The 25283-nt window shown below is 59.1% G+C and overlaps 2 protein-coding genes across 3 annotated transcripts; one reads left to right on the forward strand and one right to left on the reverse strand.

Moving 5' to 3' along the window:
- Positions 1–2685: 2685 nt before the first annotated feature.
- PRPF31 (pre-mRNA processing factor 31) lies at positions 2686–17238 on the reverse strand. Of its 2 annotated transcripts, none has more exons than XM_004779788.3 (14): positions 17119–17238; positions 14719–14903; positions 14558–14618; positions 12493–12576; positions 11839–11936; positions 10813–10919; positions 9279–9448; positions 7352–7509; positions 6092–6181; positions 4982–5109; positions 4837–4909; positions 4282–4410; positions 4092–4190; positions 2686–2945 (listed from the first exon to the last, which is right to left on the reverse strand). In XM_004779788.3, exons 2-14 carry the CDS (start codon positions 14893–14895, stop codon positions 2820–2822), a joined length of 1500 nt encoding a protein of 499 aa, XP_004779845.1. In that variant the 5' UTR covers positions 14896–14903; positions 17119–17238; the 3' UTR covers positions 2686–2819. The 2 variants fall into 2 exon arrangements, with proteins under 2 accessions (XP_004779845.1, XP_004779846.1); XM_004779789.3 differs by lacking the exon at positions 17119–17238 and adding an exon at positions 16479–16742.
- Positions 17239–17293: 55 nt separating this feature from the next.
- TFPT (TCF3 fusion partner) lies at positions 17294–25274 on the forward strand. The gene is made up of 6 exons (XM_004779792.3): positions 17294–17700; positions 19182–19440; positions 21320–21390; positions 24424–24493; positions 24599–24817; positions 25124–25274. The coding sequence occupies exons 1-6, from the start codon at positions 17678–17680 to the stop codon at positions 25241–25243; spliced, it is 762 nt and encodes a 253-aa protein (XP_004779849.1). The 5' UTR covers positions 17294–17677; the 3' UTR covers positions 25244–25274.
- The last annotated feature ends 9 nt before the right edge of the window (positions 25275–25283 follow it).

The raw sequence follows: 25283 nt of genomic DNA on the forward strand, positions 1-25283 counted from the left end.
TCCTAAACTAATTGGCCGGGGGGAGGAGCTAGGCTGATGAGGGGCGGGAAGACGTTCGTCTAGTTTAGAGCCGTTTGTAATTGGTTGTGAGAGGATATTCTGCCCTGAAGCTATTGGTTGGGTTCGGAAGTGGGTGGGGAAAGTGGAGGAAGGCATGGCGCGTGGGCGTGAAAGGCAGCACACCTAATGAGCGGCAGACAAGTGCCTTCCGGGCGGGGGCCGGGCGGAGGTCGCCTGCCAATCAAAGCCGCCCTGGGGCCCCCCGGAGGGAAGCGGTCCCCTCGGTGGCCCTGCCTGCTGCCATTACCCCTGGCCGGTGTAGAGGGTAATGGTGTAGAGGGCAGCCTCCCGCGTTCCTCGTGTCCCTGCAGCTGGCCGGTGTTCGGCATGGGTCCGGGACCGGGTCCTGCGGGTGGGAGGGAGCAGTGGACGGCGCCCCACGTCGCTCGCGCCTGCACGCCCGCGGGGGTGAGGAAGCTGCAAGGAGGTCCTACTCCCTGCACGTCCGCGTCCTCGGCGCTGGCACGACGCTGCAGAAGGCACTCGGGGGATCCCCGCTTTCCCACTCTGGCGCCGCTTCCGTCACTCCGGGATGATTCCGGTGTGCTCTCCCGGAGCTGGCCTCCGCGGGAAGACAGGAACTGTTTGCTGAACGAGCGAGCGAGTGAATGCGAGGGCTGACTTGCCGCTGCCGACTCCAGGGTCAGACAGTCACGATGGGAAGGTGGATGGAGGGAGGATGCACCGGCATCGCAGGGCAAGGGAGGGGACAGGGTCCACCTGTCCCTGGGAAGGAAAGCCTGGAGGTCGGCACTGCGACACCCTTCCCTGCGCGATCCCCATGCTCACTGGAGTTGGGAGAGTCACTCCTCTAGAGCACCGCTCCTCCCAAGTGGGGACCCTGGCTGGGGCAGGGCCTCTCACACACCCCGGGAACCATCTGAAGATTTGTTAAAATGCAGATTCTGCCTCAGGAGGTCCCAGGTGATGCTGATGCGCCACAAGATTCAGAGCGGTGGTTCTCAAACTGGCCTGCACATCAGAATCACCTGGGTGGCTTGAAAGAAAAGTCCAGATACTCATCCTTTTACCCTAGACCACTGAAATCTTAATTTCTGGGGATGGGGACCAGAAGTAACTTTTAAATCTACTGAGATGATTCCAACATGCAGCTCATCTGATAAAGAATTTTCTAGAAGTGGTTCTCAAAGGGAGTCTCAAGCATCACCCAGGAACCTACCAGAAATGCACACTTTTGAGTTCCCACCCTGGACCAACTGAAGCAGTAACCCTGGGCCCTCCAACCCTGGTTTTAACAAGCCACCCAGGTAATCCTAAAGCATACTAGGTTTCAAGCATCTCTTCTAAGACTGTGCAGGACTGCGGCACAAAGTGAGTCAGATCCTTTCCTGACTCCCACCAAGGAGGTGGAGGTTCTGAAGGGTGGCAGACAGAGCACCCTTCCCCAGAAGACCTATCAGCAGAGAGAGCCAAGTTGGTCACTCTCCAACATGGCTGACCTAAAGCCTCAGGGATAAAGTTGGGGAAACTGAGTTCTGTGACCTGGGGTAACGTGGCCATTAGAAGGAATCTCCCAGGTGGTGTAGACTCTGATTTGAGGGGAGAGATTCCGAGAGCGGCCGAGGTGCAGAGCGAGCCTTGCATTGAGGCACACTTGGATCAAGTATGGCAGCAGCAGCCCAGAAAGAGGAATCAGGGAGCTCTCAGACAGGACCCAGCCAACCAGAGCCCCAGGGAGAAAGCGTGAACCAGCGGATGGGAGATGGGCAGAGATAGGAAGCATCACCTTCTCAAGGATAGGTTACGCACCCACCTCCTGGGCAACTGAGAGGGGCGCCAACTGGCCTCATAGGTCGGTGACCAGGTCTCTGCGCTGTGTGCTGGGCAGCCCAGCTCCAGAGCCCAGTACATGGCCCCCAGGTGGTGCCTTCCTGAAATAGCGCTTGCAAGGTAGCCCTCCTGACCGCCCCTGCCTACAACCTTGTCCCCAGCTGCCTACAGGCCACCAGCCCCGCAGCCTGCACCTTCCAGTGAAGCAAAGGGGACCTGGGCTGAGCCCCTGTCCCAGGACAGAGGAACCTGGCAGGAACTCTTAGAGCACTGTGTCCGTGCCGGCAGGGAGTCCGTCTGCTTGGCCCCATCAGGGCTTGGCACAGCAGGCTGGGCAGGGAATGCCTTGCAAATACTGGTCCCTGACAGGAGCCTACCACCTCTCACATCCTCACAGGTGGCCCTGTGTTAGGGGTGCAGGCTTGGAAAGGCGAGGCCACTCACCTGACACCACAGCTGCCCAGGCTGGCCTGTTCACAAAGCTGGGGCTTTCAGTAGCTGCATCCCTTGGGTGTTAGAACACATGACCTTCTCCAGGCAGGCTGGAGACAGAGAGGGCTCTGCTCTTCCTGGGATCCGTGACAGGGAAGTGAAAGACCAGGGACAGGCCCAGATACACCTGGATCTGTGCCCCCAACCCCCACAGCTCTGACTCCTCCAGTCACACGTTTGACAAATGATCACTTCCCAGGGACAGAACCTGATAATGTGCTTTTAATTGCACTTTTTCCAAAAGTATCTCCCTTCCTAGTTAAAATACAAAAGATGAGGCAAGATGAAGACTGGCTCTGCCGCTCTGCAGTGGGGAGCAGTCTTGGTGCTTGGGGGGCCGGGCCTCCTCCCAAGCCACCCCGGACAGTCCTGGCACCAGGCTGAGGACCGGCCCTCCCAGCCCTATCCTGACCAGGATCCCTTCAGAAGGGCAGGGCCTGCGCAGCTTCAGGGTCATCCCCCGAGGGCGCAGCCCCTCAGGTGGACATGATGCCGCTCTTCTCGCCCTTGACCTTGAGGAACTCCGCCATGCTGGAGAAATACTTCTGGTTGGCCTCAGCTACCTTCTTCTCGGCTGCTTGTGGGTTCACAATCTCCAGGCCCTGGGCAGGTACAGGAGGTGATGATGGAGTGGGGAGATGGGCCAGCCCCTGACAAGGCTCGCCCATCCCGTGAAAGAACGTGAAATGTCCAGGACGCCCTTCTCAGTTGTCCTTGGGCTCCAGGGCGATTTGAGAACAGATGACCACTCACCAAACTGCCGCCGCCCCAAACCTGGGAGATTCTGACTCCAGGGGTCTGGGATTGGGGGAGAGTGGGGAGGACCTGGGCATCTGAATTTTTAACAAGTCGTCCAGGTGATTTTAAAAATACCAGTGTTTCAAAACAGCTGACCACGTTTGGTTCCTGAGTAAGGAAACCAAGTCACAGAGCTGAGTGACTTGCCTGCGGCCCTAGTACAAACCACAGCAACACCACTGGTGACGCAGACCCACGCTAGCTCGCAGCATTCCCAGCATCTTCCTGGGCAGTCCTCACCTCCTCTCTCAGGCTCCCTGGGCGGCTCCAACCAGCCACCGTGCTCCCACTCCCTTTCCCCTCCATGCACTTCCTACCTACCAGCAGGCTCTGTATCTTACTTCCGGCCCCTGCCACACCACAAGCTCCAAGAGGGCAAGGCTTCCCGTCTCGTGCTTGTGGCTCTATCCCCAGCGCCTGCAATGGCGCTCGGAGCTCAGTACACCCTTGCTGATGGGGCGAATGAGCTCACGTGAGACACGCTGGCCCTCCCTGGGGGAGCAGAGAGACAGACAGATGCAGCGGCTCCACCCAGTGCATCGGTGGCTGGGTGGGACCTCCCCGTCCCAGCCAGCTAGCTATGACCTTTCTTAGTCTCAACCCTGAGGTTGTCCCCACCACCCAGCGCCTCCGGGAGGGGCTGAGCCAGCTCCAGGTCACAGGGAACAACTGGTCACCCAAAGTCCCAGCCTGATCCTAAAGCCAGCCTGTGCTTGCTGGCACGACGTTTCCCTTCTGTCCCTGTGAGCTTGAGCACCAGGAACTGCGCTCTCCCTTCCAGGGCCTTCCCTGAAACGCCAGCCACAACAGCCCAATGAGGAACTCCATGTGCCCGCCTCAGAGGCAAAGAAACTGGAGCCCAGAGAGGGATTTGCTCAGGGCCACTCAGACCAGAGGGATTTGCTCAGGGCCAGCCCAGACCCGGGCCCCCTGACTCCAGCACCCAATACCTGGAGCGGGGTGAAAGCCACACTGGAGGCGGTCCCTGAGGAGCGGTCGCGGATGGTGGACTTCCCTCCATACACCACGCTCTGCTTCTGCAGGGTCCGCTGTGGGGGGAGTGGACGGGAGGGTTGGGCTGGGCCCAGACTCTCTCCCCGGAGCTCCCCCACCCTGGGCCCACTCCGGCCAGGCCCGTACCTGCAGTGTCTTGGAGATCCTGGCTTTGGTGGCCTCGTTCACCTGTGTCTGCCGTACCCGCCCGCTGCCCGACTTGCCCAGATGGCCCAGGCTGAAGCCCAGGTCCTCTTGGTAGGCGTCCTCCTCGATCTGGCAGGAGAGGAAGGCATCCCAGAGTTCACCAGATGCCCAGGCGGTCACCCGATTCAGGTGCCTGCTGGGGCCCAGTGAGCACGGTCCTGCTACCACTCCCCAAGCAGACAGCCGAGAGGGGCTGTGTGTGTAGCTCCGCGCGCATGTGCATGCACGTGCACACGCACGGGGCTCAACAACGGAAAGCCGGCTTGCTGGTGAAACGGCATCTGAGCTCGTTCTTGCAGGACCGGTAGGAGGATGCTCAGCGAGACTGACAGCACAGGGGAAGTCTGGGAATGGGCACATACAGAAGGGCAAGGCTGTGGGGAGGGACAGGGCCGGCACTGAGTACTACATTGGTCCCGTGGGGGGCACGGATGTGGGGTGGTGCCCGGCAGAGAGGAAGAAATGTGAAAGGGGCGTCAGGGTTAAGGGCCTGACCTCTCCAAAGCTCATGCGATTGGCTTGCTTCCGGATCTCAGTCAGTCCTAGCCGCTCCTTCATCTTGCGGTACCTGGGGATGGGCAGCAAGGGTCAGCTGGGCGCGTGAGCCCCCCTTCCCACCCCCATGTTCCTTAGGGCCCACCTGCGGCCGCCTCGCTTCTTGCGCTGCCCGTCAAGGGGCGCAGGCAGTGGCTTCACCTGCTTCACAGGTGGTGGCTCCTGCCACTTGTCGAACTTCCGCTCAATCTCGTCCTTCAGTTCGTAGCCCACCTGGGGAGGGCAGAAGGGTCCCATCAGGGCCTTGCCCCGCCATCAGCCAGAGTGTCATGCCTGTCCCCAGGCCTAGGGGTCCTATCCTCTGTTGGGGTTTAGTTCTACCTCATGCTCAGGTCGCGGGCTCAGACCTCTCCCCGCACCCCTCACATTACTATCTTCTTGATGGGGGATGGGGGGGATACCAGCAGCCCCCCAAATGCAATGCCTGTCTCCCCTCCCCAGCCTTCAGCTCTGGCCTGCACAGGTGGCCAAAGGGGGTCACCTGGGAGCCTCACCTCCATGGTTTCTATCCCACTGGGCTTTTTCTTCTGGAAAGACCCTAGATCGGCCCCCGTCAGCACCTCTGCTAGTAACCGAGCTCTCTCCGGGGCACACAGGCTCCGCGTGACCTGCCCCCTCCCAAGGCCTTCTCTTCCAAGCTTGCTGTGTGCCAGGCCCGGGGCCTTTGCACTGGCCGTTTCCTCTTCCTGGGACTCTTCCCCCAAACACTCGCCTGACTTGCTTGTTAGCTTCACTTGAGTACATGACGTTCATCTTTCCAGAAAGGCCCTCCCTGACATACCGGTTAACCCAGCACCCACTCTCCCTCACCAGCCCAGGACCCTCTGATCCCATCTCCGCATTTACGCAGCACCCTGGACATACCACAGATGTCCCCGGTCTCCTCACCCCGCCCCCGGCCAGAACATGAATGCCACCGAGGCAGGGCTGTGGTCTGAGTGGCTCACTGCTCTCCCCCAGCACCTCGACCAGTGGTTCAGAGGGAAAGAGAAAGGGTGAGGGAGAAGGTGGGGAGGGGAAGAGAAACGAAGCCCGAATGCGGTCAGGCTGGGTGTTTGAATGCCAACGTACGAGACAGAAAACACACCCACTTTCATGGAGCAAGCCTGCCAAGGGAGACAAGTAAACTGCACCATGACAAGGCTGGTAGAGCAGACAGATCAACAGAGACGGACACCTGCCCGCGCCTCCTCACCTTCCCTTCTGTGCTCTCGTGGAAACTGTCCACACGGGCTGCCAGCGTGCACTTGGCGGCCACCAGCCGGGCCGCCTTCCGCCGGAGATCCTGAAGCGGCGGAGATGGGGCAGACCTGAGGGGAGGCTCCCTTTGCCAGCATCGAGCTTTCCCCAAACCCCAGCCACCACCATTTCCACCACATGTCACCATGATAGAGTGTTATGGCACCACCATCACGGTTTTCTTTCCCCAGGCTTATTATGGACAGCCGGAAGCCGTCTGCAGAGACAGCCGCCTTACTGCAGGTAGAAGATGATCACATGCTAAAAACAGTGATTAAGACAGAAAACATCCACCTGTGTAGCAGAAAGGTCAGTGGCCCACGCTCTGAGACACACAAAGATGGTAGACGTAAACCCCCAGCCACACATCTAGTTGGTAGTGATAACAAAGTTAGCAGCAAGCGCCTATAACCCTGCCCTGAGGCCAGCCCTCAGTCCTCAGCCCCTGGGCGGTGAGCTCTGCTGGCCTGGGGGCCTTGGACAAGGCAGAGACCAACCATGGGATTGGAAATAGGGTCTTTGGGTGACGGGGTCTCAACCTGGAGCCCAGCTCAGCCACCTGGGCTACCCGGTCACGTCTGCACAAGTGAGCCCCAGTGGAGACTCCGGAATTCGGCTCAGCCAGGCTTTTTTGGGGGCGGGTGTCCCTGCACGCGGGCAGGTGTGCAGGCCAGGAGTGACGTGTCTTGACAGGGAGAGGACAACTGGGAGTGCGGTGGGTGGCACCATCAGGCCCTGCCCCACATGCTTCCTCCCCTGGCTGATGTGAGTCTATCCTCTCACGACCGCAAGCCCAGGTGGGTCGGCTTGGAGTCCGTTCGTCCCTTTAGGGGGTTACTGAACCTGAGGACGGTTTGGGGACCCCTGCCACTTGCAAGCTAATGCTGACACTGCTTGTTACATCCAAGTGGGGTCTGAAAGAATTCCATTTGTAGCAGTCCTAATCCCAACCCCACGAGGCAGGCTCTGTTCCCATTTGACAGACAAGGACACTGAGGCACAGAGCTCATGCCTCTTGCCTTGGTAAGTGGAGCTCTAGAACCCCAACCCTGACACATCGGCTCCAGCATCCTCGTTCTGATGCCCCGTGTGACCCTGTCGTCTGAGCTCCTGACCATGGTCCCCAGCTCTGACCAGTGGGAACTGAGGAGCTGAGGCTATGTCTGACACAGCGGAAGCTCCACGGGGAGCCACGCTGGGGGCAGAGGGGACTCACCGGGGGCAGAGATTGCACGATGTCGCTGTGGTAGATGTAACCAGTGTGTGGCAGCACGGATGTGGACGAGAAGCCGGACAGCGTCTTTCGTTGTGCCCCAAGCAGCATGATGTTACAGGCCGGCATCTTGGAGAGGTTGGTTAGGCCCCCCGCCACCCCTGCAACCGGAGGGAGGATGTCAAAGCCGCTCAGGGTGTTTATTTGGGGGCTCACTGCGTGCCTGTGTGTGTGTTTCTGATTGAATTCCTGAGTTGGCCCTGCAGAGAGGGCTGACAAATCCCGTTTTAGAAGGAGGATACGGAGGAGGCTCAGAGAGGTGAAACCACTGGCCTGAGGATGCACAGCAAGAAGTCAGCCCAACAGTAACCCGCGCCCCGAGTCTGCAGAGCTCTGTGTGTCTCCCACCAGCTGCCAGCACCCGGGGGACACCTGGAGGATGGGCCTGGCATCAATCACCCCGGCTTCCCATGAGCACGTCTGCAGGCTGGGGGCAGGGAAACTGCAGCTAGAAATGCTGCAGATGGGGGTCTGCTGCACGCCAAGCCCTGCACTGGGGGTTTTTAAGGTCGAGGTCGACTGTGTCATCAAACACACGCCTCCCGCACAGGGACGGGCCCCCACACACCCCCTGCCCACACACACACACACACACACACACACACACTCTGATTCAATCTGCATAACCTACGACGCTTTGCAGATACGATCATGTGAAGGACTCTGAGACGGGGTAAGTGGAAGAGAAAGGCAGAGAGTCACAGGGAGGTGAGACAGGAGACTTTAAGACGGGGGAATGCAACAGCCTCTAGAAGCTGGAGAAGACAGAAGCGGATTCCTCTCTAGAAGCTCGTAAATACAAAGGAACGCAGGAACTGGCTGACACCCTGATTTCTGCCCAGCACTCACAGGACAGTAGCAAAGCCCTATCACACCTGGGGAAACCGAGGCACATGCTGTCACCTGCCCAAAGATGTGAAGTCAGTGAGGAGGGAAGGAGGACCCACACACAAGTTTATCTTGCCCTGAAACCTCTGCTTCTTTCTACCCTGCACACGTTGGCCACCCAAGCCTGAGCTATGACCCAGATTCCTATGTCAAAGCCCTGCACCTGGTTCTGTAGAACGGGACCGTGTTTGGAAACAGGCCTTGAAAGAGGTGATTAAAGTGTTAGGACATCAGCAGATGGGCCCTGATCCAGCACAACCAGTGTCCTCGGAAGAAGAGCTGAGGACACAGATGTGCAGAGGGGAGGCCGTGGGAGCAGCTGGCCACCGACAAGCCGAGGAGAGAGGCCTCTGCGGGGCCCAGACTGTTGACACGCTGGTCCCAGCCTCCCAGCCTCGGGGACCATGTGACAGCGAACCTGGGAGCTCAGCCCCTGCCCCCGCCCGCGGTGCTTGTTAGGGCAGCCAGAGCAAAGCCGCACCGGTGCTGCACACAGCTCCCCTGAAGACTCTCATGGCTGAAGGCGTGAGGAGCCCGAGAGGGCGCTCTGAGGGGATCGAGGAGGAGTGCCCACCTCACTCCTGACACGTGGTCAGGACTGCAGTCCCCATCTCGCGGGTGAGACCAAGGCCCCGAGAGCTGTCGCTGCTAGTGCCGGGCTGCCCAGGCGTCTGTGCAGAACCGGGAGCTGCTGGAACGTGGCAGCCAAGGGGGCAGCCTCTCCAGCAGCCATGCTCCTGCCTCCTCCAGCCTGTTCAGTCCAGCCCTGCTCAGGGCTACCATTCTGTCCCCGCATGTCTGCAGGAAGAGCAGGGCAGCTGACCTCCGTGACCTCTAGGAGGGGTGACAGGGGCAAGGGCAAGGGGGACACAGTGCTGAGGGCCCAGGCCAGATGCCCCATCTTGTAAAGGAGGGACGAGGCTTCCCCAAGGTTGCATTATTCAAGGACAGCCCTGTGTCCGCACTCTGCCCTGGGCCTCACCCATGATCTTGGCGGCTGTGGACGCCCCTATGATGATGGAGAGGTTGGGCGCGATGAAGGACATCCGAGACTCCACGTACTCGTAGATGCGGTGCTTAGAGGCATTCAGCTCGAGCGCCATGTCGCAGGCCTCCTCCAGCCGCTCCAGCTCCTCCTCCGACAGCTGCTGCCTGCAGTGGTGAGGGACGTGGCTGGGTTGGACCCCGGCCTCCACGGGGTGTCCTGTCTGCCTGGCACAGGAGCCCATGTCCCCCCAGCTGTGTGCACAGCCAATGGCCCTGAGGCCTGGAAGCAGGGGCTACTGGGAATCCTGGTTTTCAGGGGGCACCTTGCCAGCCTGGGCCTTGCCTGCCCACACCGGTCTCTGCCTTTGCCCACGTGTCCCTGCCAGCTCCTCCTCCAGGTCTCACCCTTGCCTGCCACCGAAGCCGACTGCTGACCAACGACGCCTCTGTAAGGCCGCTCCATGACCCGCCCACTTCTGTGCCAGACCAGCTGGCCCCAGGAGAGGGACCCCACAGCTGTGTGGCCCTCAGCAGCATGCCCAGCGCATACCTGGCACACAGAAGATGTTGGGCGAGTACTTACGGCAGGAAACCACAAAGGGGGGGCTGTTATTGCTGTCATTTTACTGAGAAGGGACACGAGGCCCAGATGGTGAAGGGACTGGCCTGAAGCCACAGAGCTGGTAGCCAGACCCAGCCATACCCCTCCCTCCTTCACCCCATCTGCTATAAGCCGCAGAGAGGAGGGACCATGGAGCCGGCCGAGGCACCTGCAACCACAGCCCAGTGGGCTGATGCTCACGGCTGCCCCCAGCAGTGGCAAGCTAGGAGCCCACTTGCTCTCCCACTGGAGAGCTTGGTCCCTGCCTAGAGCTGCGTCGTCACCTCCTCTAGGAAGCCACCGGCCCAGGAGGACAGGTCCCTCTTGTCTTGTTCTCCATGCCCCTTGGCACCCCGTGTGCATTCTAACACTCGCCCTCCAGCCTTCGACCTGTGTGTGCACCTGCTTTCCCTCAAACAGGAGCATGGGCAGGGCAGTTTCTGCTCTGCTGAGTTCTCTAATCTCTGACCTCAGAACAGTGCTCAGTGCTCGGTAGCATTTACTCAATGAGCAGAAAGGCAGCCCAAAGGAGGAGGTCTCCATGCCACTGGACTCTGCTCTGGGGTTACAGACATTTCCTCCTCATGGGCACAGATGCCAGAGGGGAAGGTAGAGACCAAGGGGCCAACACAAAGTCCCTGCCTTCACAGACCCCTCCATTCCAGCGAGGGATGGCGTGCCAGAGACAAATGCTTCTACTGTGGGTTTGCCCTCTGCCTCGCCAGTTCCGACTACAGGTCCCTCGCTGACTGAGCATCCCCGGGAACAGCCCGGTGCCTGGCTTACAGCGGGCCCTCGTCAAACATGTGAGGAACAAAAATGACCTGTCCTCTTGAGACGGACACCTGTGCCACTGGGACCCCAAGATCTTCATCGGCCACTAGATGGGCCTGAGGGGCCCCAGTGACTTCTCCCCCTGTGCACGCACCCCTGGGTGGTAGAGGCGGTCACACTGACGACCATGATGGTGGCGTTGGTCAGGATCTGCTGTAGGTTCTCATTGTTCTTGCACTTGTCCAGGCTGTTACCCAGCTCCTAGGGGTGAGAAGGCAACAGAGGGGAGGAGCAGAGACTCAGGAAGGCCCTAGAACCTTTCTTGCTCCTGCACACACCTGGGTCTCTTCTGCGGACACAGGGACAGCTAGGGACTATACACAGGGTGCCTGCCGCCTCCCAGTCCCAGGGACTTCACTGCTCAGAGCATCAGCAGCATTTGCCCGGCGCGGCCACTCAGAAACTCGGCCCAGGCAGACCCGCTGCGTGCATCAACTGAGGTTGCCAATCTAACCACACTGCCTCGCTGTGCGTAGGCCCCCCAACCATCCGCACCTTCTCCTAGCCTCACGCAGGAGACTCCTCACTGCTGTCCCTGCCCTCCCTAGCACCTGACCCTCTTGTGGCTTTCCCAGAAGGCCCACAGCCTTGGGGTCACATGGGACCCGACCTCATCAACTTTGCTGGTCACTTCCTCCTTTCTGAACACAGCAGGGCTTGTGACCACCCAGGGTCTTGGTACTTGTGACCTCTTCCCCCAGATCTCTGCACAGCTACCCCTGCATCAACCTTCAGATCTCGACTCAAATGCCACCGGCTCCAACCACTGTTGGTGGCACAAGGGACCCCCTCATCTCCCTGCCTGCTTCCTCGGCCTCGAGCAGCTCGCAGACCTTCCTGGGAGACCCATCCAGGGAAGCGGCGGCACTGGACGTGAGGCAGAGTCCCAAGGACATCCTTTCCAGGCTCCATCCGTCTCTTGCTGGGAAGCCTGGAGCAGATGACCTACCACCCATCCCCTCCAGTATCTCTAGGTCTCAAGAGAACAAGGAAGGCAGCTAAGGCTCGGGCAGCCTCACTCTGGGCCCTTTACTTGCTCTCTGCCCCCACCTCCCACCTTCACATGAGGGGCGATCCAGGGGACTCAGTTCCTCCTGAGTTCTGACCTCTCTCTGCTCACCTTGACTGTGCGGATGTAATCCAGTGCGTTGGGGACCAGAGATTCCAGTTCAGGGAAGCGCTTTGAGTACTTATCTCGGATGAACTTGTGGATGATGTCTAAGAAACATGGGAAAGGCAGTTATCTGATGAGGGCAGGCAGACTTTGCTGGCTGTCCCCAGCACCCATCCCCCCTCCCTCCTCTGGTAACCAAACCCCTGAATTCAGCTGGGCTCACGGATAACCAGCAGCCCGTTCTGCTAGATGTGGCCACATGAGATCATTCTGGTCTACAAGATGTGATCTTAAGTGACACGTGCAATTTCCACGTCACCCCCTTAAAGAACTGTGCCCTCCTCTTCTTTCCCATTCTGCTGGTGGGGACGTGGAGGTGATGGCTGGAGGTAGGCAGTCATCCTGTGGCCCGACACAGATGGCAGGTCAACAAGACAGAAAGAGCCTGATCTAGAGTCTTGCATCAGAGGAAAGCACGCTTCCTTCTTATTCAGGCTGCTCTGTTACAGCAGCTGAACCTGGACTTGAACTAGGATGAGGATTTGCAGGCAGGACCCTGGGGAAGGCAAGCAGGATCCTGCTTATTCCCTCCTTAGGGATGCGAGGAGGAGGTGAGGGACACCACATGGGGCCATGTCTGCTCGCCCTCCCAGAACTCACTCAGTTCATTCTCGATCTCCACGGTCAGGTTGTTCGCATCCACAATGACCCGGTATTCAGGTGCTGCCTCGACCGGTCCCATCACTGTGAGGACGACAAACCACCTGGGTGGTTGGGTGTGTATCAAAAGGCTCCCACAGCTGGGGGAGTCAGGGGGCAGCGGCGTATGGCTGGAGGGGAGCTGGGGACTGAGGACAAAACCTGGAGCGGGGCTTCCATGTCAGCCCACCTCCCATCGCTCTCCTCCAGGCCAGTTGAGACATGACCCCATTGCACTCCAGGACTAACACCTCCAGGGGCTCTCCATGCACTCAGGCAGAGAGTCAAGTCCCACAGAAAGGAAGCCCTGTGAGGACAGGTACTGCGTGTCTACCATGGCTACGCCGCCGGTGCCCAGCACAGTGCCTGGCTATTTGCTGACTGTCTGGCTTTGCAGTTTCTCTCTCCGATGGCCTCGGCACTGTCCCAGCCCCACGCTCTCGAGACGCCCCCGTCTTATCGCAGGCCAGCCAGGAAGGGCTGTACCACCCGGGCACTCGGCACTGCTTCGCTCTCCTCTGGGCCTCTGCATATGCTATTCCCACTCGCTGGCACATCCCTTCCTCACCTGTTTCTGAGAAGTTCCTCTCCAGGTTTTAACAACAATCATAACGATGAGGACACTGCGGGCGTCATAAGCACAGTGGCCGAAACCCACGACTTACCACGTGTGCCGCTGCTCCTGCAGCCTTATGGGTACTGCCCTGATCTCCCACAACCACCAAGGGAGGCTGGTGTTACCAGTGAGCAGGGAGAGAAATGGAGGGACGTGGCCTGATGCCACAGAGCCAGCACACAACAGAGCTGAGATCTGGCCCCGGGGCCCCCATTTGTAACCCTGACAGTTTAAATGTCTCTGCTTCCTGAGGACTTGGTGGCACCTCAGGATCCTTTCCTCTTTTCAGGGTCTCTCCTCTGTGCTCCCGGGGCACTCTGGCCCCATCCAGTAGACACAGCCGCCACCCAGACTGGAGATGCTCCGTGTCCACCTCCCCGACCAGACACCAAGTAGGATCAGGTCTGACTTAACCTGAAGGCTGACCCACCACCAGGGAGTGTCCCTTCCTCCATTCCCCACAGCTCTCCGGCCCACCGCCTCTGCCACTCCAGACGAGTGAGGCTCTGCACACACAGCTCCCTTCACCAGGGCATACAGCCACTGCTCTTGGCCTGGGGTGTGTATTCATGCTTCGAAGCCCATTTCAGCGATCAGCTCTTCCTAACCTCTGAGGCAGGGTCAGCCCCCACCTAGCAGCTCGTGTCCTGCACTCCCCCCACCCCAGCAGGCACTGCCCACAACTGCCCAGACATGGGCTGTCTGCTTTGCCAGATCCTGAGCATTCTGAGAGCAGAGAGCTGGGTAGATTCCCCAGGGCACCAGGTGCCCACACAGGCCTGCCTCGGGGCATCTCATGAAAGCTTCAAAGGAAGGAAGGAAAGAGCAGGTCTGCCCGGGACTCTGCTCTGCCCACACCGCGGCTGTGCCCACAACATCTGCTAACAAATCCCAGCCTGGAGCTCCACCCCCTCAAGAATCGGCAGCAACAGGAGCAGCACCCAGAGCTGGGCCAAGTGCTCCAGACACAACCCAGTGTCCCCCACAGCTGACGGTCTGATAACTGCACGTCGGAAGGCTACTCTCTATTTACCAAATGACACCAGTTTTCCACTCACGGTAGCAAAGAGCCCCTCTTAGGCAAACTGAAAGAAAAGACTACGCTGAATTAAAGAAAGCAGGAAGTAAACAACAGAACAAGTGGTTTACGGATGTGGCAGGACCCTTAACCAGGCACAAGAACCCTGGAAGGTGAGCCCTAAGGCCACGAGCAAGCACTCGGCTCCGAACACGGACTTAAGGAGAGTCAGCCTTACAGCATGACGCCATCTCGGGGAGAAGCCTGTGCTGGGATGGAGATATGGGCTCTCCAAAAGGCCGAGAGAGCGAGAGACTGAACTTTCAAAGCTGTGCGCAGTGAGAGAGCCCAGGGGCTGGGAGGGCGAGGGGGAGCAGGAGGGGAGAAGGTACCTTCCGAAGCCTTGGCCTGCTTGCTGATATACTCCTCAATCTTCATCATGATCTCGGCAAACTGCTCAGGGAAGACAGAGAGTCAGAACTTGGGACTGGGAGGAGGCAGAGCGACTGCACACATCACCCCTCCCCGCAGCTTCTCTTTGCAGCCGGCTCACCATCTTGCTGTCCCACAGCTTGGCGATGCTCTTGACCGAGTCCCCGGAAAGATCCAGCTGCGTCTCCTCCTGCACATCTTCGATTGCTGGCTCCTCTTCTTCCTCCCCATAGCTTCCTCCTTCCTCCTCCTCTGCCGCCTCCTCAAGGTCAGCCAGGAGCTCATCTGCCAGGGACATGCCGAGGCCTATGGGGAAGGAGAGCAGGGTCCCCCCTCATTAATGCGAAGGGCTTCTCCCCGCCCAGAAGGGCTGGTCCTTCCTGGATCGACACCACAAGAATTTTCATGCGCTTTTTCTTCAGCGCCTGGCACGTAACAGGTGCTCAGTCACTACCAAACCACTCTGTGAGCAAACCTCCCAGAAGCAGGTGGTCTCTGGTCACAGCTCACACCACTCACTGTTCTCACACTCACGTCACTGGAAAAGATAACAGGATACCCCACACGCCACCACCTCACTAAGACTTAAAAAATTTACATCCTCCCCTTGATGAGATGGGAACCTTGCCTCAGACCCTTTTTTGTCCTATACCAGAGACCCCTTCCCCAAACCGTTGGGCCCTAAATGAATGACAGATGTCCTAAAATACTGATCTCCCCAGCCATCAGGGCAACCAGGTGCAGCCTAAAACATCTAGAGCCCCCAGCCTGACCCCCTCTGGCCACGAGCAGCCTCCTCGTTGACTCCAGGGGCTGGACAAAATGAGTATTTTCTCTGAGTCCCATGAAATGGAAAAGAATGAGAGGGACTACTCAACAAGGTATAAACCTACCATCCTTCTGGTTGCTCTTAACTTTTTTTTAAAGTGAGAAAACTGTCCTCCTTCCTGTTCTTTTCCATTTTTCGTAAAAACAAACCCCATTTCTCACTTCCTACTCTTCTACACCGCCCTCTCCTGAAGTGTAAAAACAGAGACTTTGCGTGGGTGATTTGTGGAGTGAAGCACGCGGGGGGGCTGGGCAACAGGAAGAGCAGAGAACTCCCGGCCAATGTAAACGCGCAGCTGACGCAAACCTATGGACTTGCTTCGCAAGGGGGACCATCGGTTGCATGGTGCCAGGATTTTTCTTTCTTCAAGAAATTCCGAATTTTTATAATCTTTTAGTTTCAACGTTGCCTCGTAATTATTCAAATGGATAATTTAACTAAATCTAAAACCCTCCAGACCACCACACACGGCACAGGCCGAACCTGAAAGGTTACAGGACGGATCTAGCCCTTGAAGTGGGAGTTTGGGACCCCTGGGTGCCCAGCTATCCCTATGAGATCAGTTTCCCTCACACCCTCCTCCCTCCCTTGGACGCAGTATCCTCTTTACTCTGACTTCTCTTTAACACACCTGCGTGGTCTCACATGTGTCTTTCTCTGAAACTCACCTCCTCACTTTCTCTGCACAAGAAAAACTGTATTTACTTTTGTACTTATTTGAGAGTGAGAGTGAGCACAAAGGGGTAGGGGCAGAGGGAGAAGCAGACCCCCCTCTGAGCAAGGAGCCCGATGCCGGATACCCGGTTTGATCCCAGAACCCTGGGATCATGACCTGAAGTGAAGGCAGACGCTTAACCGACGGAGTCACCCAGGCGCCCCTCTTCCTTACAGAATATAGGGCGCTCCCCATACATGTAACACTTGGTGTCTGTGCGTGTCCTGTCTGTCTCCACTCAACGGTCAGCAGACCCAGGCACCGCATCTGTCTGCTCACAGCTACATCCTCACATCTAACGGAACGTCTAGCACTGTGGCTGGTACCGAAAAATCACCTGCTGAACGAGGGAAGGGCTCGATCTAGTCCTTACGCCGGCGACATCACGCTTTCTCCAGGTCTCTGAGTGATTTGCTCGTCCCTCAGGGGCACAAACACTGCTTCCCGCCGCGTGCGTCTCTGAGCCCCGGACCAGACCCCATCCCGCTGTTAACACATCTCGGAGCCCTTTCGTTCGTCCAGACACTTAAGGCTGTTCGGACTTCTAACACTTTCAAATGCGCGTCTTCCCGGTTCGGAGGACATTTCCGCAGGAACCGGGGCCGTGCCCCCTTGGCTCACCGCTCGCCCTGCCGCGACCAGCCCACCGCAGGCCAGCCCGCCTCTCCGGCCGCGCCACCGCCGGGACGCCCCTCGCCCCCTCGCCCTCCGCGGCCCTCAGCTCCCTCCCGCCTTCCCACTGCAGACGGGACGCGCCCCGCGCGTCCAGGCCAGTGTAATTACATAATCATTACCCGACTAAGCCGGGGCACCGGGCACGGCGCTGAGCGGCAGGGAGCCGCTAGCGCACGGACGCTGCAAAACACAGAGGACCTCCGCGTAACCAACCTACTAAGGCCTGCCTCTCTCCCTGCACACGCCCGCCTCCGGGCCCCGTCTCCGGCCTCCCGTCCTCACCCCGTCTCCCTCACACGAACCTCTCTCCGCCTCGCACGACGGTTTCTAGGGAAAGTCGCTTCCGAACAGCGCTCGACGCTCGCTGATGACCTCTGATTCTCGCGCCGGCGTCGCGGCAAAGGCGCGCTCTGATTGGCTCCTGTCCCGCGTCATTCTCGGCCGCCTTTGGAACAACAACTTTATTAGCTCTTGCCGCTAGGCGCAGAAGCGGTAAGGACGAGAGGAGAGGGGACTTGTCGGCCTGACGGCCCGCCGAGGACTGACCCTGCTAACTGGGGAATCGCCCTAGCCAGACGGAAGGTGCAGGGACAAGAATAAAGACGGGGGCAACTCAGACGACTCGGGAAGGAGTGAGACGAAAAAGCAAGGACTTTAAGCCGGGCGGGACTCAGGGCGGAGGTGGAGGGGGGTGGGGAGCGGAGCCGGAAGCCGGGAACTACAAGTCCCAGAGGGCCTAGAGGCTAAGTCCCGGATGTGGTGGCCGTGAAGCCTGATGGGACAGGTAGTTTTGCGAAGGACCTAACCCAGAGGTTTGCGAGGTTGGACGTTCTGAGACCTGAGGCGCCGGGAGCGGGAGACATGGAACTGGAGCAGAGAGAGGGGTGAGTGGCTTTTGGGAAAACTTCTATTCCCAAAAGGCATTGCGGCTGCATCACGTACAGCCATGTGCACTTTTCCTGGAGGGCGGATGGGGACTGTAGTTCATGCGACTGCTTTCGTTCAGCGGTCTTAGGGACCAGGGTCTGTACTCGGACATTCTGGGGGAGAAAGTTACGGCTTTGGAGTTCTGGATCTGAGAGATGACGAGGTTGGAGCCCCGGCCTCCCGAGCTTGAGTGAGGCGATGGGGATTTGAACTTCCTGGGATCCTCTGGGAGCAAGTTTGGAAGTCTGGACCCCTGGGTCTGAGGGAGGAGGGGCTGGGGGGTCTGGACTCCTGGATCTGAGGGAGGAGAGGCTGGGGGTCTGGACTTCTGGTCTGAGAAAGGAGGGGCTGGGGGTCTGGACTCCTGGTCTGAGGAAGGAGGGGCTGGGGATCTGGACTCTCGGGTCTGAGGAAGCAGAAGCTGGGGGCCTGGACTCCTGGTCTGAGGAAGGAGAGGCTGGGGGTCTGGACTCCTGGTCTGAGGAAGTAGAGGCTGGGGATCTGGACTCTTGGGTCTGAGGGAGGAGGGACTGGGTATCTGGACTCTCGGGTCTGAGGGAGCAGAAGCTGGGGGCCTGGACTCCTGGGTCGGAGGGAGGAGAGGCTGGTGGTCTGGACTCCTGGGTCTGAGGAAGGAGGGGCTGGTGGTCTGGACTCCTGGTCTTAGGAAGGAGGGCTGGGGGTCTGGACTCCTGGGTCTGAGGAAGGAGAGGGCTGGGGGTCTGGACTCCTGGGTCTGAGGAAGGAGAGGGCTGGGGGTCTGGACTCCTGGGTCTGAGGAAGGAGGGGCTGGGGGGTCTGGACTCCTGGGTCTGAGGGAGGAGAGGCTGGGGGTCTGGACTCCTGGTCTGAGGGAGGAGGGGCTGGGGATCTGGACTCTCGGGTCTGAGGAAGCAGAAGCTGGGGCCCTGGACTCTTGGGTCTGAGGGAGGAGGGGCTGGGGGTCTGGACACTTGACTCTGAGGGAGGAGGGGCTGGGGACTGGACTCCCGGGTCTGAGGGAGGAGGGGCTGGGGATCTGGACTCTTGGGTTTGAGGGAGGAGGGGCTGGGGGTCTGGACTCCCAGGTCTGAGGGAGGAGGGGCTGGGGGGTCTGGACTCTCGGGTCTGAGGAAGCAGAAGCTGGGGGCCTGGACTCTTGGGTCTGAGGGAGGAGGGGCTGGGGGTCTGGACACTTGACTCTGAGGGAGGAGGGGCTGGGGACTGGACTCCCAGGTCTGAGGGAGGAGGGGCTGGGGATCTGGACTCTTGGGTTTGAGGGAGGAGGGGCTGGGGGTCTGGACTCCCAGGTCTGAGGGAGGAGGGGCTGGGGGGTCTGGACTCGCGGGTCTGTGGAGGAAGGGTGGCGGCAGTGGGGGGGTGTGTCTGGACTCTCTGGTCTGAGGGAGAAGGGAGCTGGGCCATAAGTTTAAGGCCTCTGAACCCCCTGACCTTACAGGACCATGGCAGCTGTGGGCTTTGAAGAGTTCTCGGCACCACCAGGCTCGGAGTTGGCGCTGCCTCCACTGTTCGGCGGTCACATCTTGGAGAGCGAACTGGAGACAGAAGTGGAGTTCGTGTCTGGGGGTCTGGGCGGCTCAGGGCTCCGTGAGCGAGATGAAGAGGAAGAGGCCGCCCGTGGCCAGCATCGGCGCCAGCGGGAACTAAATCGTAGGAAGTACCAGGCGCTAGGGCGGCGCTGCCGGGAGATCGAGCAGGTAGGTGAGTGCGGAATCCCCCATTTTGGGGCCCCCTGGCCAAAATTACCCCTTCCTGGTCTCCGCCTGTCTGCGTGCCAGCCTTCCCCACCTACCGAGGGGGCACGGGGAAGAACCTGCTACCCACATCTCTCCTTGCGTTGGGTAGTTGCTGGTAATCACCGCTGCTCCCCAACTGGAGGATCTCTGCCTTCGTGTTCACGTGGCGTTCTCCCAGGGTGTGCCTATCCGTGCCCCAGTTTCCTCCTCCTGTGAGGACCCGGGCCCACTTACTGACCTCATTTCACTTGATTATTCTCTACGAAGACCCTATGTCAAAAGAAGGTCGCGTTCGGAGGTACTGGGAGTTAGGACTCCACGACGTTTTGGGGGACATCATCCCACCCCTATCGGTGGTGTTGGGGCGCTGGGGACGATGGGAGGCTGGTGTCGTGTGAGCCGGAGCAGGGGTCAGGAGGCAGAGCCGGTGGAGAACAAGGACGGACATTCAAGTCCTCTTTGGATGCAGAGCGTACCAAGTTGCCTGGAGCAGGACAGAGGTTTGTGCTGACAGATGGCAGAGAGGATCATGCACGAAGTGGGAGCAGGGCGAGTGCTTGGAGCAGGTCGGCTCCGTGTATGAAAATGTACTCCCAGAGGCTACACCCCATGGCCAGCCGCTCCTGCACACCCAGTGACAACTAGGAGGTTCGCAGGGCATAGTCTGCCGCATGGTTGCATATGTGCACAGGTGTGATAGACAGTAGGGGACAAGTCGGACGTGACACAGACCAGATATTCTACTTCCGGCATGAGGCGGCTGTCGGCCCCACCCCGTCCTCAGCTCACCCCAGCCTCCTTCCCTCCTCCAGCACCCCTCTTACCTCTTCTCTCTCTGGTGACTTCCACCATAGCAGTGACATTTCATCCCTGGCATTGTGTTTACACAGCTCCTCGGTACACGGGTGGGGACATCAGAGCAACCACGGTCACACGGGAGCGTCCACAGGACCTTTCAGGACGTCCCACTGCCCCTACCCGTCCCCACACTCCCCCAGCTGGCAGCGGGATCCTGAGCCCCATTTAACACATGGATCCTGAGCTCCAAAGGGACTCAACCGTTTGCTCAGATGGAGCTGGCACTGGAGTTCCTGCTCCGTCCTCCCCGTCCAGGTGGGCGGTGGCCTGATTCCTCTTTTACAAACACAGGCTCAGCAAGGGTCTAGGTGACTCACCCAAGGGCACGCAGCTGGACGGGGCAGGCTGGGCTTCCAACCCAGGTCTTTCTGACCCGGAGTAGTACCCACTCATTCGTGTCCCAGCCCGCACACCTCTCTGCTGGCCCTGACGTCGCCACCGCCTGCCTCATCTCCAGCAAGTGGGCCTACGTGGCGCCTGTCAGCACTTTCCACAGCAGAAGTCGTGCGGAAAGTCACGCGTTCAGCAAATACTGATGGGGCACCCCTGCCGCCAGGTTCTGCTCATGGCATCGGACCCTGTCCTTTGGAGCTTGGGGTCTGGTGGGGGAGGCAGACAGTGAGCAGGGAAAATGGATAAGCTAGAAGGCAGTGAGGAGTTTTGTAAGGGAAACTGAGGCAGAGAGGAGTGACTGAGGGCACAAGGAGGGCAGAGGATGTTGCAGTGTAGCAGGAGGTCCCTGAGGAGGTAACCTCTGAGGCCAGACCTGAGGGAGGGAGGTGTGCAGGCACGTGAGAAGGACTCCAGGACAGGGGAGGCCAGCCGGGGAGCAGCGGAGGCGAGGGAGAGGGGCAGGGAGAGAGTGGGTGCAGCAGGCCCCGGAGGCCGTGGGGCCAGCTCCCTGGGTCCCCGCTGGGGCTCAGTTCACTGCGAGAGGAAGTGAGCAGAGTCTGGGTGACTTGAGCCTTCTGTCTCCCTGCAGGTGAACGAGCGGGTCCTGAACAGGCTCCATCAGGTGCAGAGGATAACACGGCGACTTCAGCAGGAGCGGAGGTAACCCCTCACCGGCCCCCTGGGGCCCGTGCCTCTGCCCCCAGCCACTGTTCCCGCCCACTCTCAAGCTTCTTGTTGGCTTCAGTCTTCCCAGGCCTTGCGGGGAAGGGGATGAGTGAGGGCAGAGCCAGGGCGGGGAGGCAGGTCCACTCCCTTTAAATGGGGTGCGCAGCAGAACGGATCAGGACAGAGGCCCTCGCATGGTGTCAGGCAGTTTGCCCTCTGCCTCTTAGCAAGCAGCAACCCTCTCTGAGCCCATTTCCCGTCTCAGCTGAGGTGGGTAATGCCACAATCTCGTGGCTACTGAGGGTTGAACAGGAGCTCAGGGGAGGGGATGAGCCCAACCAGAGCCTCCCGCCACACGCTGTGTCCCATGTCCCGTGTCTGTGGAATGTGTCCAGCAGCTCAGCCAGTTCTTCCCGGCACCCACCTGACCCACAGGAGGCGCCGGCCCTCACCCACCTGCTTCCCCTGCCTCCTCTGACTCCTCGCCATTCCTCCTCGCCCCAGTACCCCAGGGCTCGGCCCTGGGTCCCTCCTGTCCACACCTCCACTGTCCAGCACGGTAGCCCCAGGTGGCGACTTAACCAGACTTCGTTAAATTTGAAATCTAACATCGGTCCAAGTAAATTTTAATTCACTGGCATGAAAGAAAGTTCCATTTCTCTGTTCATGTGCTCAGCAGCCACCAGTGGCGATTTTTACCCAAACTGAAATGAAGTGAAAACTTCCATCCCGCGGTGGCGCTCGCCACACCGTAGCTCAGTATCACATGTGACAACTGACATCGAACCCCAAATAAATTACCTCAGAAAGTCAGTTCCTCTGTGGCTCTCGCCACATGCCAGGGGCTCCATGATGGCAACAGGTGGCCAGTGGCTACTGTAGCGTGTTGCATGGGAACGGGACATTTGTGTCCTCATAGAAGGTTTTGTGTGTGCTTCCAGAAAGTCTTAGAGCACCATCGTCCTATGAATCCTGGCTGCAACTCTTTGAACTCTGTGTCCCTTTGTCAGCCACCCACTGGACAGTGGCTTCAGGTCCCCTCACACGCACGCGAAGCTAAGCCTGACCTCGCTCCCTGCTCCTGATCCGCTCCCCCTCAGAGAACAGATCCTCCCAGCTGCTTCTCTCTCTTACCTCCTCGCTTGATGCACCCTCGGAACAGACCCAGGAGGCCAGCACCCTGGGCCAAGGGACTGGGTTCCTCGCCCCACGCGAGCCGTACTTGCGCTGGCCTCCCTGACCCTCCGTAGGCTCCTGCCACATACCCTGACCGAACATTTTCCCCCAGTTGTACCACTAGCCAAGATTCTCTCCTATAGTAAAACCAGGAGAGTTTATGGAAGGGAAGGCTGGTCTTTCTAGTTCAAACTTCCAAAGTTCGGGAGCGCGTCTGCATGTGCTAAACTTCCCTTAACCGTACAGATCAGTTGGGGTGATCATGCTTTCGGAACGGTCCACCTGGAGCTCAGCCCCATGCTTCTCGGAACATGGCTCCTGGACCAGGGACCTGGGCACCTGTCACAAATCCAGGTTCCAAGGCCTCACCCCAGACCTACTGTGTCAGAAATTCAGGGGGTGGCGAGAAAGTCTTCTAAAATAAGACACGCCACTGCGTAAAAACTACATGGCCATTCCCCCAAATTTAAAAACAATTACTCTACGATTTAGCAACTCCACCTATCTGTAAACCCCCCAGAAGAGTTGAAAAAGGGGTCACTGATGTGTCTGCCCACGATCATAACAGTACTCAAGATACCCCAAAAGCAGAAACATAGAGGGTCTGTCTGTGGGTGGATGGAGAATGCAGGGTGGTCCCCATGGAGGAAGACCACCCACTCTCAGAAAGGGTGCCGCACCATGAACCGCGAAGACATCGTGCTGAGTGCAGTAGGCCAGTCCCAAGAGGACAAACACTGTGTGATCGCACTCTGGTGAGGGCTGACGATCGCGGAGCCTGACAGGAGAGCGGTGGCTGCTAGAGGCAGGGGCGTGGGGAGGTGTTTAAATTTGGGGAGAATGGAGAGTCATGGAGACAGATGGGGGTGACGGCTGCACAAAGTGTGAATGTGCTTAATCCACCAAGCTGGACACTTGACTATGGTGGCAAATACCCTGTTAGGTGTATCCTACCACAAATTTTTAAAAAAGGAAAGGCAAGTAGACCAAGTCACTTCTCTGTCCAGAACCCTGCGGGGAGTCCCACCTGAGTCAGAGCCAGAATTACCTACAACGGCCAACAAGGAAGGCCCTTTGTCACAGCACACATGCTACTCAGGGCCTCGGCACTGGCACTGGCTCTTCCTCCCGCCAGAAACGTTTATCTGCCACTCCCTCACCTTCTCAGTGAGGCATCCCCCATCATCTTTTGGAGGTTTCAGCCCTCTTCCCGGTATCCAGTGTCTGCCTGCCTAGCTTGCTGTGTGTTGATTTGCTGATGTCCCCGAGTTCAGTAGGCACAGGGGATTTTGTGTGGTTCCCCGATGTAGCACTAGCATGGAGAACCCGTGAGCCCGTGGGACACACACCCAGTAAGAGACTGGGACACATGGGGCATGTGAAGTGCCCCGCCGGGGTGCTGGCCCCGAGGCAGCATTCAGAGCTTACAAAATCCCCGGCGTTCTTAGAAGCAGGCACAGGGGGTAAGCAGAGAAGGTAGTCCCCGCAGGAGGGCTCCGCACCCGTCTTTCTCTTGCCCTCCTGTTACTGATAAGGACAGTGGCTGACAGCGGAATGTAGGCCAAGCACTAGGAGATGCCCTTCTACCTATCCTGTCACCCAACCCCGCTCAGGGTTGTCCTGAATTGTTGACAGAGCAAGAAACAGGTGCAGAGAGGTCCTCTTGTTTGGCCCAGGGTCCCGCAGGCTGCTCAGATACTTGGCGCCCAGGTCTCAGACGTGGAAGCTCCAAATCTTCTGGGTCTGTGGGTCCAGGGAAACCTTGGCTTCAGAGCCAGGGCTGGGCTGTGGGGTGTCCCTTTCCCCACCCACCAGACGCTGAGGTTGCAACCCTGGTGGCCCCTGACACAGGTTCCTTATGAGAGTGCTGGACGCTTATGGGGATGACTACCGCGCCAGCCAGCTGACCATTGTCCTTGAGGTGAGTGGGACCTCAGGGCAGGCGGGGGGTGGAGGGGGGGAGGCAGGGGAGTGGGGGCTGGGCACCAGGACAGAGCCTTCACCTGCTGCCCCTTCTCCCCACCAGGACGAGGGCAGCCAGGGTACAGATGCCCCCACTCCTGGCAATGCTGAAAATGAGCCTCCAGAGAAAGAGGGCCTGTCCCCGCCCCGAAGGACACCTGCACCCCCAGAACCCGGCAGCCCGACCCCCGGTGAGGGGCCCAGCGGACGCAAGAGGCGGCGAGCGCCCCGGGATGGACGCCGAGCGGGAGCCGTGTTGAGTCCAGAGCTGGCCCCGGTGCAGGTGGGACCAGGGCTCCCGGGTTTGGCAACAGTGCTGTGGGGGCTGGGGACCACTGGGGAAAGGAGGTAGGGCGGGAATGGTTGGGGGTGGGTAGGGATGGAGAAAAAGCTGGAAAAAGCCAGGTGAGGGCTCTGGTGGAAAAGGAAGGAGAGAGACCTGGAGGAGGCTTCGGGGAGCAGGAAAGAGGACTAGAGCAGAGAGGGAGGGACGGTCAGAGGCCACGGGTGGAAGGGAAGGTGGAGTGCTGGGGTTTTCGCCCAGGTGCATAGAGGAAGCCTACTCACACCTGCTCCTTCTCTCCCCCAGATTAAGGTTGAGGAAGACTTTGGCTTTGAAGCAGATGAGGCCCTGGACTCCAGCTGGGTTTCTCGGGGGCCAGACAAACTGCTGCCATACCCCACCCTAGCCAGCCCTCCCTTTGACTGACCCCCACCCCCAATAAACTGACCCCCACAAACGCCTTGGC

Source organism: Mustela putorius, unplaced genomic scaffold, assembly GCF_011764305.1.
Source record: "Mustela putorius furo isolate JIRA1106 unplaced genomic scaffold, ASM1176430v1.1 tig00000196_pilon_pilon_pilon, whole genome shotgun sequence".
Taxonomy (NCBI): domain Eukaryota; kingdom Metazoa; phylum Chordata; class Mammalia; order Carnivora; family Mustelidae; genus Mustela; species Mustela putorius.

What these genes read in the sequence shown, in the direction of transcription:
- TFPT (XM_004779792.3), top strand. Translation starts at nt 17,678, where the DNA reads ATGGAACTGGAGCAGAGAGAGGG. An exon ending in GCTGCCGGGAGATCGAGCAG is followed by an intron (nt 19,441 to 21,319) that starts GTAGGTGAGTGC and finishes GTCTCCCTGCAG; the next exon opens with GTGAACGAGCGGGTCCTGAA. An exon ending in CGACTTCAGCAGGAGCGGAG is followed by an intron (nt 21,391 to 24,423) that starts GTAACCCCTCAC and finishes CCCCTGACACAG; the next exon opens with GTTCCTTATGAGAGTGCTGG.
- PRPF31 (XM_004779788.3), bottom strand. Translation starts at nt 14,895, where the DNA reads ATGTCCCTGGCAGATGAGCTCCTGGCTGACCTTGAGGAGGCGGCAGAG. An exon ending in AGCTGTGGGACAGCAAGATG is followed by an intron (nt 14,619 to 14,718) that starts GTGAGCCGGCTG and finishes TTCCCTGAGCAG; the next exon opens with TTTGCCGAGATCATGATGAA. An exon ending in ACGAGAGCACAGAAGGGAAG is followed by an intron (nt 5,110 to 6,091) that starts GTGAGGAGGCGC and finishes TGCCCTCCCCAG; the next exon opens with GTGGGCTACGAACTGAAGGA.